At 36.8% G+C, this 14,251-nt stretch overlaps 1 protein-coding gene across 4 annotated transcripts in view; it reads right to left on the bottom strand.

Moving 5' to 3' along the window:
* The window catches only part of LOC131060739 (pentatricopeptide repeat-containing protein At2g41720), a 349,323-nt gene that overhangs the window by 164,278 nt on the left and 170,794 nt on the right, over window positions 1-14,251 (bottom strand). For all 4 annotated transcript variants that reach the window (XM_057994106.2, XM_057994104.2, XM_057994103.2 and 1 more), the window contains exons 4-6: window positions 13,019-14,131; window positions 12,805-12,910; window positions 12,510-12,714 (exon numbers count right to left, since the gene is read on the bottom strand). In XM_057994106.2, coding sequence (XP_057850089.2) covers window positions 12,510-12,714; window positions 12,805-12,910; window positions 13,019-14,131 — 1,424 coding nt within the window. The remainder of the gene's footprint in view (window positions 1-12,509; window positions 12,715-12,804; window positions 12,911-13,018; window positions 14,132-14,251) is intronic.

The following is a 14,251-nucleotide window of genomic DNA, read 5'->3' as shown; positions in this document are numbered from 1 at the left end:
AATAATTTATGCAATAAAGTCCCCCTTATAACTCCTTATAATATAGAGTCATTACTTTTATTAATATTATTAAAGTTGAGACTTACATAATTTAATATTAATCATTAACTCCACTAAATACCAATATTGGAACATTTAACTGGTTTTACCAACTTCTCGGGTATGACCATGGTGCCCTCTGATCATCCAAAAGACTTGTTATAAATAGTATGGGACCAAACGCTCAAGTGACTTACTAAAAATAGTATGTACAAATGGAGCCTAAAGGCCTCTGGAAGGCAAACCCCCAAACGACTATATCTTTAAGATGGAGAGTACTAAGATAAACAACCCAAGGGTCCACTAAAAAGCCCTAAATCACCCACAAAGGGTCACTTAAACACTCCATTAGCCTATAGAGACCACAAATAATAGGCTAATTTCTATAAAAACTTATGCTTAGGAGAGCGGGAAAATGGGGATATTACATTGTGCCTCATAAAACACAAGAAAACCAAGAGCAAGGAGGGGGGCACAAGGCATTAGGATGTGGTGCCAGAGCATCTCAACTTAGATCCCTCAGTCGCATACAACTTTCCTTGACTGAGAGCAAGAGGCATGAGGATATTATATTGATCCTGTATAGAATAGGTAGTGGGAGTGGTGCTACTTGTAGTTCTAATGAAAAAACTGATAATGTTGGTGTTCTTTATGAAGAGTAATATGATAATTTATTTTGAATTCTATTGTGACGCTTTCACACATCGCCCCATTGCAAATGGGGACCCTTGCTTTTTTGCTTTTTAGGATTTGTTTTCTAGGTCTTTTAGGGTTTTGTCTGTTGGCCTTTGCATTTTGAGTGTCGCCAAGGGGATCACATGGATAGCAAGTCCGACTTGAGTGATGTCCTGATCCTGAAATTTGGCTAAGTCTGAAAGTCCTGATCCTAAAATTTGGTTAAGTCTGGAATGTCCTGATCCTGAAATTTGACTAAGTCTGGAAACTAAAAAACCTCAAAAAACTAGATATTGCAATATAACTCCTGGAGGTCTGAAACCACTCTCAAACATCCTGAAAGTATATATGGAATATAACTCACTTATACTTAAATGTTATATTCCATAAAATTATCCTGTCGAAGAGTTCAAAAAAGTCAAATTTCGCTCCTGACCCTTGCTGAGGATCCAGAGCGAATTTCGCTCCTGACCCTCTCAGGAGGTCCAAGGCGAATTTCGCTCCTGACCCTTGCTGAGGGTCCAGAGCGAAATTCATTGTAGATTTCGTTTGCCAACTCGCTTGAATTTGAAACCTTGTTCCTGGCCTTGAAATTGATCTTACCTTGCCGTGTGAAGTGGTTTGAAACTAAAAGATTAAGCAATTTAGCCTAGATTGTAAATTTCGCTCCTGACCCTTGCTGAAGGTCCAGGGCGAAAATGTTGTTCAAGTTTATTTCTCGCTAATTTTGGCTAACTTGTTTTGTGCAAGGTTTCCCGGAGAGAAGATTGGACGTTACTGGATGCGTTTGAAAGTTTGAAAGTTTGAAAATTGTTGAATTTTGGGCAACAAAGATAATTTCGCCCCTGACCCTCACTGAAGGTCCAGAGCGATTTTCTAAAAATGCAATTTTCTTGCAAAGACAAGGCAAGTTTTGTGATTGAAATGAATGGAAGAAGGCGTGTTTTGCCCGTTGAAGATAATTTGGAGGGCTAACAAAGGATGGATAAGCTTGAAATTACAAAATCGCTCCTGTCCCTCTCTGAGGGACCAGGGCGAAAAACCTAATATCCAGTCCTTCTCGCCAAGTTTGGACAAATCTAAGCCAAGGTGCAAGTTTGAAATGATGTTTAAAATGCCTTGAAGTGGAATTGAGATGCAAGGATTACAAATTTTGATGACAATTTGCAAATTCGCTCCTGTCCCTCTCCAAGGGTCCAGGGCGAAATTTCTAAGTGTGCCCACTTTCCTTGCATTTCGAGATAACTTTTTGTTTCCAAGACTCAAAAGGAAGTGGAGAATGATGTTCTACACCTTGGGGGTAATTTGAAGGTTGAAGTGACTAAGAATTTGTGCAAAGGACTCAAAAGCGCTCCTGTCCCTCACTGAAGGACCATGGCGATTTTTACAAAACCAATAACTTCCCTCCAAAATTGCGCTAAGGCAAGGTTGTGCAAGGGTGGAAAGGGTCTTCTAGAGCATAGTGAACAAAGATTTGACTTCAAAACTTGATAATCCTAGGCTAAAACACAAAAGTCGCCCCTGTCCCTCACTAGAGGCCCAAGGCGAAAATCTTTGAAACACCTATTTTGCCTTACAAAAAGCAAGCTAAACGTGTATGGAATGGATGAGAGAGATCATTACTTACCCCACAATGAGAGTTGGCAATTAAAGGATGAAAGATTAAGAGCAAAAGTGAAAAGGCGCTCCTGTCCCTCTCCAAGGATCCAGGGCGAAAAAGGTCCTAATGCACTTCCCTCCTAGAGATCAAGTGAAATTAAACTCAAGACTCCAATTAAAAATGCCATTTTAACGCCTGGATGAAGTTTTGGACAAGAAATATGAGGAATGCAAGGCCTAAATTGAAAGTTCGCTCCTGACCCTTGCCAAGGGTACAGGGCGAAGTTGATAGCATTTTTTATTTTCACCATATTTGAGCGTTGATATCCTCCAAATTGCATTAGATGCCAAATTGCTAAATTCGAAATATTTGGAAAAATTAAAATTAAATTGGCATTTAATAAAAGACACATTGGCATTTAATAAATTGATTTTAAGCCTTAAAAAATCGAACTTTTATTGTGAAGGCATTTAAAATTAATTTTTATTAAATTAAAATTAAATGTGGAGCGCGTAAGGCCTTATTTTCACTTATTTTGCCAAGTCGCCCCCCCTCTTTTTTGGAAATTTATTTATTTTTAACCTCTTTTTGCCAAGTCGGCCTAGAGGGAGCAAAGGGGCGAGCGCTCTATATATTAGAGGTGCTTATTCACAATTCAAATCATTCAATCATCCTTTCAAGTGCGAATTTGGAGAGCTAATTGAAGGTGCGAAATCTAGCTGGAGTGGAGCAAATTTCTACTAAGTGTGGAGACTAAGGAGGGCAAAATTCATCTTGAAGGCTATTGGAGAGGTGAATTTCTAGCTAGATTGGAGGGTAATTTCCAGATGTTTTGAAGGTATTTGAAGGCGAATTTCCAGATTTTTGAAGAGGCTAGTGGAGTTTATTCTTTTCCAAGCTAGAGGAGGCATAATTCATCCAAGGGAGGACTATAATCTAAGCTTGTCCATCAAAATCCGGTTTTCTTTCATCTTTTGCCAAGGTTTTGTAGTTAAGCAATCAAAGAGGAGGTATGAAGAATCATTTTTGAAGTTCTTATTCAAGACTTATTGTGATCCCATTGCAATTTTGTAAAGTCTAAGTCTTGAAGATCCAAATTCCATTCATTATTAATTTGAAAATGTGTAATTCTTGATTTATCATGACTTTTTTCAAATTAATATCTTAAGTTTTACCTTTGAAAGGTCTTAAATTTCATGCTTTAAGGTTTGATGCTCAAAAGACTAACTTTAATATTTTGTGTAGGCATCACATGGAGATCCTGGAGTTGGAAAATCAAGCCAGATCAAGGACAATCTCCTCCAAGAAGATCAAGCAAGGACAAGGACGACCTCCTCCAGTCTAGCATCGACAAGGATGGCTTTCTTCGATCAAACATCAACAAGGACGACCTTCTTCGATCCAGCATCATCAAGATAAGGGCGACCTCTTCCAGTCCAGTATTCCAAGGCGAGGTACATCAATCATCCTGCATATCAAAGACAAAATAAGTCAGAGCAAGGGTTCATTGAAGAAGCAGATAGTTTCAGAAGAGTTAATTAAAGCTAGCTTCTCAACATCATCGAATTGGATATCAACCAAGTGTCAGACGAGGTGGCATCCCAGTCATCACTTCACTCCTCCAGTCGGATTGGTCCACCTCAGCATGTCCAGATTCAATGTACCTAACTCATGGAAGGTGGCACAAACTTCGATCTACCTACCCCAGCTATCTATTGGTCGAATTTTCCAGAGAGGTCATGTGTCCAATTAATACATATTTATCATTGATCAAGCATTACATGTTATGTAATGGTTGTAACAAACCCTAATTAGGGTTTTCATTATTGAATCTTGGCCATTGATCTCAAATTGATCTTAGCCATCGAATTGTATTAAGGGCACTATATAAGCCCCTACTCTTCATTTTGTAAAGGCAATAGGAAGCAGTTAGAAAGGAGTAAATGAATAGAGAGTAGTTAGAAGGTGATTAGCAGTTGATAGAATAGCAATTAGAGTAGAGTAGAGAGAGAAGGCAAAGATTGTTGCCAAGATGTTGTTATAAAAGACTTGTGAAACTTCATTGAAGAAATGGTGAAATTTATGGGTCGATTCAACAATTTGCATGGTCTCTATACTTCTCATGTTTGATTTTATGTTATAAGATGAGTGGAAGAAATGTGTTTGATTGATGGTGAAATTCGTACATCCATACTACTAGCAGTTTGTTAATTGCAGACTTGCCTTGTGTAGTCAACTGGAATCATTCAGCTTAAGCTTAACTTCAATTGTCGCTTCTTCATCGATATGCATCAGCCTAATGGTGTCTATGCCTGCAATGATGATTTGAACATCATAAAGCTTTCCTTCGAAGATCGCACTAACCTTGTGGAGATGGTCCTGGGATGTCAAAACAAGATCTAGTTAGAATTTCATCAAAGATCATTCATTGATCCTACATTCTTAGTGTTAGGATTAGATCCTTTCCTCGCCCTCGTCTTTTTTCCCTTTTTTTTAAGTCAAAGCTAGTAAAATCTTGTGTTCCAGCAATATTCAAAGCAAATCAGACGTTCAATCATCAAGTGTAAGTCCCCTTGTGATTCCAGCAAAATCACATCATACCACAGAGAGCTTATCCACACGTACAGATCCTACAACGAAGAACCTTGAAGTCACCCTGATTGATCCTTTTTGCGATATCTTCAGCATTCAGAGGCTTTATTCAAGAGAGGATAAGGTACCCTTGGGTATTTTATTCTGTGTTTGATTGTGTACAAAATACACGTCAACAAATTCCCATGTGCATATGTAGTTTGACCACTAACTATTAATCTATGTAATGTCCCCAACTCCGCAATCTAAAGAAACATATAAACAATGAATTTCAACGATTGATTCTTGGGTATGAATAATTTATCTAGAGTGTAATTAGCCAAATTCACTTTAAGGTCATTTGTGATCAATAAGTCAATTCCCATATTTGGTTCCTAATGAAATCGAGAGGACTAGCTACCATAGGATGCCCGTAGCGCTTATCAGGCCCAAGGGCGGTACACTCCCCCTTGGCCCAACTGTCAGTAGACCCTTAGTCAACTGCAGTGGGTGGCCTACCTGACAGAGGCCTAGTTCCTGCTATCCCTGTTGCTTAATTCCTCATCTATCTCACTAGGTTTGGATATGCAATTGCCTTATTCATCACCTTGGTAATATCTTAGTTCATTCCTACTAGTCCTTAATTGAATAATGCTATTTATTCTTCAAATTATAGATGTAATCTGCTTAATTGAATTAGCACATGTAGATGTATTCATATTGTATACCCATATATATATATATATATATATATATATATATATATTATATTGGTTTTCATTATATAATTTCCATTTATGTAAAAAATGTATTTTAGCCATATCTAAGTATATATAATTATATTGAATTAACAGCTACATAAATTTATGCATCTATGAAATAAATACTTATCTATTTATAAGCATGTAACCCCATTGATATATGAAAATATTACTGCAGATCTAAATAAGTGCGGTAAGTGACTTACCTGTGTCTCCTGCCTTTCCTTTATCGCTCTCCCTTTTCCTTCGTGCCTTTTTATGTTTATTTTATAATATATTATATGATAAATATAATGTTATATTATGTATCGATATAATAATTTATATTGTATATCAATATTGCATTGTATGATAAATTTAATGTTATATTATATTATGTATCAATATAAAGTTCATTTAACAGTTAACATTAATAATTTAAAAAATATGATCAATATATATTAAAAATAAAACAAGGAGTCATTTCTTTTTTTTAAATAATGGGAGATATAAATGTTATCTTTTATTGAATAATTACAAAAATGTGGGGTTATGACAGCCCTCCCCACTCAAAATTGCTTGTCCTCAAGCAATCTGGGATTAAGATGATTAATGGTCTCATCTCTCTCCCATGTGGCATCTTCCCTAGGAAGGTTCTTCCATTTGACTAAATACTCCGTTATGGTCCTCCTTCTTAATCCTCTTTCTCGCTTGTCAAGGATGAGCTCAGGCTCCAAAATCAACTTCCCTTCATTATCAATTGGGGGTAGCTCGGTACAAGGGGAAATGTGTAGACCCAAAACCTTTTTTAGTCGAGATACATGAAATACATTGTGTATTTTACTGTGATCTGGTAGGTCCAAATCATAGGCCACTTCTCCTATCTTTCTCAAAATTTTATAAGGACCATAGAATCGTGGTTTCAATTTCTCAGCTCCACTGATTTTAATGGATGACTGCTTATAAGGCTGGAGCCTTAAAAATACCAAGTCTCCTACTTCCAAAGATCTTTCAATTCTTTTTTTGTCTGCATACAGTTTCTGTTGATTTTGTGCTTGGTGAAGGTTATCTTTAAGGGCATTCATGATATCCGTGTTTTGCTGGAGGAAATCTTTTGCACCTGGTACATGACTTTCTGAGCGGATGAGATCCCCAAAGGATGTTGCTTCATACCCGTAGAGGGCTTTAAAGGGACTCATTCTAATTGACATATGATGGGTCGTGTTGTAACAATACTCTCCAAGATGAAGCCATTTTACCCAAGCATTTTGCTGACCTGAAACATAGTTCCTTAGATAACCTTCTATCCATTTGTTTACGATTTCCGTTTGCCCATCAGTCTGTGGATGATAACTGGTACTTGGCGTTAACTTTGTCCCTGCTAGTTTGAATAGTTCTTGCCAAAATATGCTAAGAAATCGTCTATCTCTGTCACTCACAATATTCCTAGGTAAACCGTGTAGCTTGAAGATTTCCTTAAAGAAGATGTCCGCCACTTGTGATGCTCCGAAACTTGAAGGAATGGCCATAAAATGTGCATATTTTGTTAATCTGTCTACTACTACAAAAATGCAATCTTTATTCTGTACCTTTGGGAGTCCTGTTATGAAGTCCATGGATATACTCTCCCACTTTTGATTTGGGATGGGTAGTGGTTGGAGTAATCCTGAAGGGAAAGTGTGTTCTTCTTTATTTCTTTGACACACCATGCACTCTTGGGTGTGCCTCAGTACATCTTCCTTTAGCCCCTTCCATGAAAATCTTTCTCTGATCTGCTTGTAGGTCTTATAATACCCTTGATGACCTGCTAGAGGAAGGTCATGATAAGTCTTTATAATGTCCACTTTCATATTCGATCCGGATGGAATATAGATTCTGTTTTTGTAGACGATGAGGTCATCAATTACCCAGTAATTTTCATCTATTTCTTTTCCATCTAAAATGTTGCTAGAGAATTTGTCTTTAGCATATTCGGTACTTAGAGCTGCCTTCCAATCTGTAGATAAGACTGATAAAGACCCCAAGTAGGGCTTCCTTGAGAGGGCATCTGCCACAACATTATACTTCCCTTTCATATATTCTATGTCGAAATTATATGCTTGAAGTTTACTCACCCATTTCTGTTGTCTATCATTTAAATCTTTTTGATTGAGAAAAAACTTTAAGTTGTTATGATCAGTTTTAACTATAAACTTCCCACAGATTAAGTATTGTTTGAACTTCTCTAATGCATGCATAATAGCTAGCATTTCTTTATCATAAACTGAATAGGTCCTTTCTATGTCTCTAAGTTTCCTGCTTTCAAAAGCTATGGGATGTTTCTTCTGCATTAAGACAGCTCTGATGCCTTCTCCTAAGGCATCACAATAAAGCTCGAAAGGTGCTGAAAAGTCCGGAATTGCTAAGACGGGGCAAGAACTCATCACCTCTTTAAGCTTTTCAAATGCGGATTGGGCTTCATCTAACCATAAAAATGCTCCCTTCTTAGTTAAATTGGTTAAGGGAGAAGTTAACTCGAAAATCCTTTAACAAATCTTCTATACTAACTACATAAACCTAGGAAACCTCTGAGATGACTGAGGGTTCGGGGCTTTGGCCAGTTTTTGATGGCTTCAATTTTTTCTTCATCCACCTTAACTCCATGGGTGCTGATCTTATGACCAAGATACAAAATTTCTTCCATCCCAAACTCACATTTTGACATTTTGGCAAAAAGAGAATGTTGTTCAAGTAGGCCCAATATTTCATCTATATGTCTCAAGTGTGCTTCCCAAGTTTTGCTGTAAATCAATATATCATCAAAAAATACTAACAGGAACTTCCTTAACTGTCCCCTGAAGATGTGGTTCATGCATGACTGGAAGGTGGCAGAGGCATTTGTAAGGCCAAATGGAAGGACCAAAAACTCAAAGTGGCCATAATGGTATCGGAAAGCTGTTTTGGGAACATCTTCCTTCCTCAATCTTATTTGATGGTATCCCGATCTCAAATCTATTTCTGAGAAGTATACTGCTCCATGTAATTCATCTATAAGTTCGTCCACCCTAGGGATGGGGTATCGGTTTTTTATAGTCTTCTTATTGAGTGCTCTATAATCAATGCACATCCGCATGGTCCCATCCTTCTTTTTTACCAGTACAACGAAGCAGGCCAAAGGACTGGAGCTAGGTTGAATGTGCCCCATTTCTAGAAGCTCTTTGATAGCTTTCTCAATTTCTTCCTTATAGCCCCTTGGATGGCAATAAGGGGTGGAGATTACTGGTTTTGCACCTTCTTCAAGTTCAATAGTGTGTTCAAACCCTCTCTTGGGTGGCAGTCCTTTTGGGATGTCTTCAAACACCCTTTTATGTTTTCTAATAATGGGTTTAATATCAACATGAATGTTTTCCCCTTGGTTTGAATTTTGGTCTAGTACCATGCATTGGGCAGCCCACTCTCCTTGACTACGTCTAAAAATCCTTTCCATTCTTTTGGAGGTTACCATTCTGGTTGTGCCATCATGCAACCCTTTGATTAGTACTTCCTGTCCATTTTGAGTGAAACATAGTTCCAATTTGGGGTGATCGAGATAGAATCTTCCCAAGGAATTCCTAGGATTACATCTGAATCCCCTAACTCGACCACATAGAAATCTTCTTTGGTAGGGTATTTCCCTAATGTTATGCTTAATTGAAGGATTTTTTTGTTACATGAGGAAGTGGATCCATCGGCAAGGGCTACTTGGAAACCCTTAAACTCTTGTGTTGTCAGTTTCAATCTCTTAACCAAGCTTTTATCAATAAAGTTGTGGGTAGCCCCGCTATCCAGTAGTGCAATTACTCTCTACCCTTTGATCATACTTTTGATTCTAAAGGGATGGTGTTTTGAGGCTACGGAAATTGCTGCTAATGATACTTGCACATCTTCGGTAAGTTTTTTCCTTTTGCTTGGGGGTTCATTGAGTTCTTCTTCTTCATCGCTAGATAAAGCTTCCAAGTTGTGTGCTTGGCTCTTCCTCCCACATATGTGACCCGGTTGCCACTTTTCTTTGCACTTAAAACACAGATTTTTTCTTCTAAGCATATCTCTTTCATTTCCTTCTTTGCAAGTGTGACCACGTTCCCATTTCTCATGACAATGGTAACATACGTTCTTTCTCTTACGTTGTTCTTTTTCTTTAGAGGTGTTTCCCTTCCTAGGCCATTCTTTAGTATGCATATTTTTAGTGAATGTTTTGGATGGTTTCTCCCAAGTTGAAGTGTCTTCCAGGCCCAAAGCTTTATCTATGGCATCGTCTAGGGTAGGGGGTTTCAATGCTCTCATCAATCCTTTAATGGAGTCTTTGAGTCCCTCCACAAAAAGATAGGTGAGCCTGTCCTCATCCACTCCTGAGACCCTTACGGAAATTTTTTGAAATTCAGTGATGTATTCTTCCACTGTTCCCCTTTGTCTTAAGAGAGTTAATTCTTTGAAATCTTTTTGTGGGTGTTTCCTCTCAAATCTCTTAATGAGTTTCTGAGTGAACTCGTCGTATGTTGTTATACCATCATGACCTTGTGTGAGGGTGCCATGATACCACCATTCATGTGCTAAACCTTCTAGGTGTAAAATGGCAAATTGGACTGCATCGTCTTCTGTCATGGGGCTGAGATTTAAATATGTATTAAGTTTTTGGATCCATGCTTGGGCTGATATTTTTCCGGAGCCATCAAAGTTAGGTTTTGATAGTTTATTAACTTTGTGTTTTAGATCCCTGCTGAATGGTTTTCTCCTAGGGGTTTCATTTTTCTTTGCTTCACAAAATTCCCTAAAAGATACAACCTCTCTTACTTCTGGCCCTAATCCAGCGTAGGCCACGGCCATGTCTTCTGTGTTATTCATGGAGGAGTTATTTGTTTCTTCCTTATTATTTTCCTCTCTAGGTAGGAAATTGGGTTTTTGGATCCTGGAGCTAGAGGATGTATTATGAGTGTTTTCAGAATGATTTGAGTTTTCTTCTCTACCATTGGAATGATTCCTAAGAGTATTCATGGTGGTATTCATATCTTGTAAGGCTTGAAGCAAAGCCTGACTTGTTTTTTCATTTTGCTCTATTAGAGCTTTAGTTTTTCTATCATTGTTTTCCATGAATGTTCTAAGTTCATTTTCCAATGGTTCACCCATGTGGTTACTACTTCCTCTGGTTCTCCTTTGATAAGTTTGCATTAACAACCCTTAACAGGATGGCAGAATCAGGCTCTGATACCAATTGTAATGTCCCCAACTCCGCAATCTAAAGAAACATATAAACAATGAATTTCAACGGTTGATTCTTGGGTATGAATAATTTATCTAGAGTGTAATTAGCCAAATTCACTTTAAGGTCATTTGTGATCAATAAGTCAATTCCCATATTTGGTTCCTAATGAAATCGAGAGGACTAGCTACCATAGGATGCCCGTAGCGCTTATCAGGCCCAAGGGCGGTACACTCCCCCTTGGCCCAACTGTCAGTAGACCCTTAGTCAACTGCAGTGGGTGGCCTACCTGACAGAGGCCTAGTTCCTGCTATCCCTGTTGCTTAATTCCTCATCTATCTCACTAGGTTTGGATATGCAATTGCCTTATTCATCACCTTGGTAATATCTTAGTTCATTCCTACTAGTCCTTAATTGAATAATGCTATTTATTCTTCAAATTATAGATGTAATCTGCTTAATTAATTTAGCACATGTAGATGTATTCATATTGTATACCCATATATATATATATATATATATATATATATATATATATATATATATATATATATATATATATATATATATATATATATATATATATATATATATATTATATTGGTTTTCATTATATAATTTCCATTTATGTAAAAAATGTATTTTAGCCATATCTAAGTATATATAATTATATTGAATTAACAGCTACATAAATTTATGCATCTATGAAATAAATACTTATCTATTTATAAGCATGTAACCCCATTGATATATGAAAATATTACTGCAGATCTAAATAAGTGCGGTAAGTGACTTACCTGTGTCTCCTGCCTTTCCTTTATCGCTCTCTCTTTTCCTTCGTGCCTTTTTATGTTTATTTTATAATATATTATATGATAAATATAATGTTATATTATGTATCGATATAATAATTTATATTGTATATCAATATTGCATTGTATGATAAATTTAATGTTATATTATATTATGTATCAATATAAAGTTCATTTAACAGTTAACATTAATAATTTAAAAAATATGATCAATATATATTAAAAATAAAACAAGGAGTCATTTCTTTTTTTTAAATAATGGGAGATATAAATGTTATCTTTTATTGAATAATTACAAAAATGTGGGGTTATGACAATCTATTTGAACACGGGCTATAAACATTCAAAAGAATTGATTTATCTTTCATCATTTGGCATCGAATTACCACGTATCAGTATAGCTTTCAAGTTTTGTGGTTAACATTGTTTATTTTGTGCATAATATGGTTAAAATTTATATTTCAAATTTCAATACTATATATATTCTTTGTATGGGCGTACCCAAGTTTTAAAAAACAAACTAGAGAGCCACCATACCTAAACCCCAAACCCATACCTGAACCAGCAATTTCAGTTTATTTATTTGCACAATTTCAACGTTTATACAATGCTGTCACAAAGTCTAGTAATTAGTAAGCTTCAAAATCCTGTACTTGAGACTCTCTGCAAGTGAAGCTGTTAGTAAACAGAAATACATATCAGATTAATCAGTTTTTAGAATGTTTAGATCTGTTTTAGTCAATTGAGAACAGAATTTTCTATGCTCATTACAGAACATTTGCCCCCTTCCATTTTCATTTCTTTTTTTTTTGTCAATCTATAAAAATGTCACAAGATGAATATCACTGAGAACTTACTTGCTGCAAGCTGATACAATTTCGAAGTAGGTTGCCTCACTGAAAGTCACTCCTTTCTCCCTCATTCTTTCTGCAAAATAAAGTACTCTTTCATGTTGGCCTCCCTTGTTCAACACTGACATCAGTGTTGAGTATACAATGTTGTCCACTCCAATATTATTCATTTCCATCTCTTCAAACAAGGAATAAGCTTTCTCCCACATTCCTGCATTAGGAACAACTTCAGAAAGGCGTAAAATAGTGTTGCTCAAATACGAAGGAACACTGCCAGGCTAGAGATGTAACACTGTCATACCTAGCATTCCATAGGCGTGGATTAAAATGGTATACGTAACAACATTAGGCAAGCAACCAAATGTCTTCATCTTACTGAATATCATTTCAGCTTCATTTAGTAGACCCTGCACTCGATACAAAGTCATCTCCTAGCAGAATACATGGTATCCAAACTGATATGAAGAAACTAAAAATTTGTTAAAAGAAAAAAAAGAGTAAAAACGGTAAAACACCTGTTTAACATATGCATCAATAAAGGCTGTACATGCTTCTACAGTTATCCCAATTTCCATGTCTAGCATCTCATCAAAGTGTTTCTTTGCTTCAATGTGACCTTTTAATTTAGAGGCACCATTAATCAGGATGCTAAAAGTAATAGCATCTGGTTTTATCCCCTTTCCTTTCATATTCTTATGTATGCATAATGCCCTGTCATACATTCCTGCATTCATAAAGTTTGCTATGGCTGTATTATATGCATTAGTATTGAGTTGAATGCCCTGAGAAACTGCCAGAGAAATAATTGAATTGGTCTTTTCAAGTTGATTACAATGGCCACAGGCTGCCAAGAGAGTGCATATCGTAACAACATTTGGCTGAATTCCAGCACATTCCATTAGCTGCAGCAGTTTCAAGGCTTCTTCCCAGCATCCTGCAGTGCCATATGCATTGATCAAGGCATTATAAGTCACTATATTCTGTTTTAATGAAATGCTATTCATTGAGTCAAAGACTTCTCTAGCCTTGTGTGGTTGTCCAGACTTTCCATAAGCATTAAGTAGAGATGTATATGACACAATATCTGGCCGAAAACCTTTTTTCCCAAGCAAATTGAATGTTTCTAAGGCATTCTCAGACAGTCCCAGAGAAGCATATGCACCTATCAGTATATTATAGCAAACAACATTTGCATGTATACCCTCTCCAATCATCATTTCAAATGTTGCCTGGACATTTGCAATCTGCCCACAGGCAGCATAGGCATGCATGATGGTGCTGAACGTCACAGTGTCTGGCTTACAATCAATTGTGTTTGTCCTCCTCATTAAATAGAATGTTTCAACAGCCTTATCATACTGTTCCATCTTGACTAGGCAACTGATGATGATATTGAAAGTGATTGTATCTGGTTTAACCCTCTTTTTTCTCATAAGCTCAAAGTAAGACAATGCTTTTCCATATTGGGCTCCATTTTTAAAAGCAGACAAGATGATATTGTGAGTGACTAAATCAGGACCTACTCCATTTTCTGTCATTCGTCTACACACCTTCAAAGCTTCCTCCCACCACCCACAAGCACCACAAGCATTTATAAGATTGTTGTATGAAGAACGACTTGGTGGTACCTGCATGCCACACATCAAATGGCAAACCTCATGAAGCATGTGCCTGTTCAGGAAAACCTGAACAAAACTCTAATTCTTTTACTTGAAATAAGTGTTCTTTGATTATACTAAGGGGGTACC

The sequence above is a fragment of the Cryptomeria japonica genome, chromosome 10 (genome assembly GCF_030272615.1).
Source record: "Cryptomeria japonica chromosome 10, Sugi_1.0, whole genome shotgun sequence".
Lineage (NCBI taxonomy): Eukaryota > Viridiplantae > Streptophyta > Pinopsida > Cupressales > Cupressaceae > Cryptomeria > Cryptomeria japonica.
Note: the sequence above shows the minus strand (reverse complement) of the source record. Positions and strands in the feature narration are given on the sequence as shown.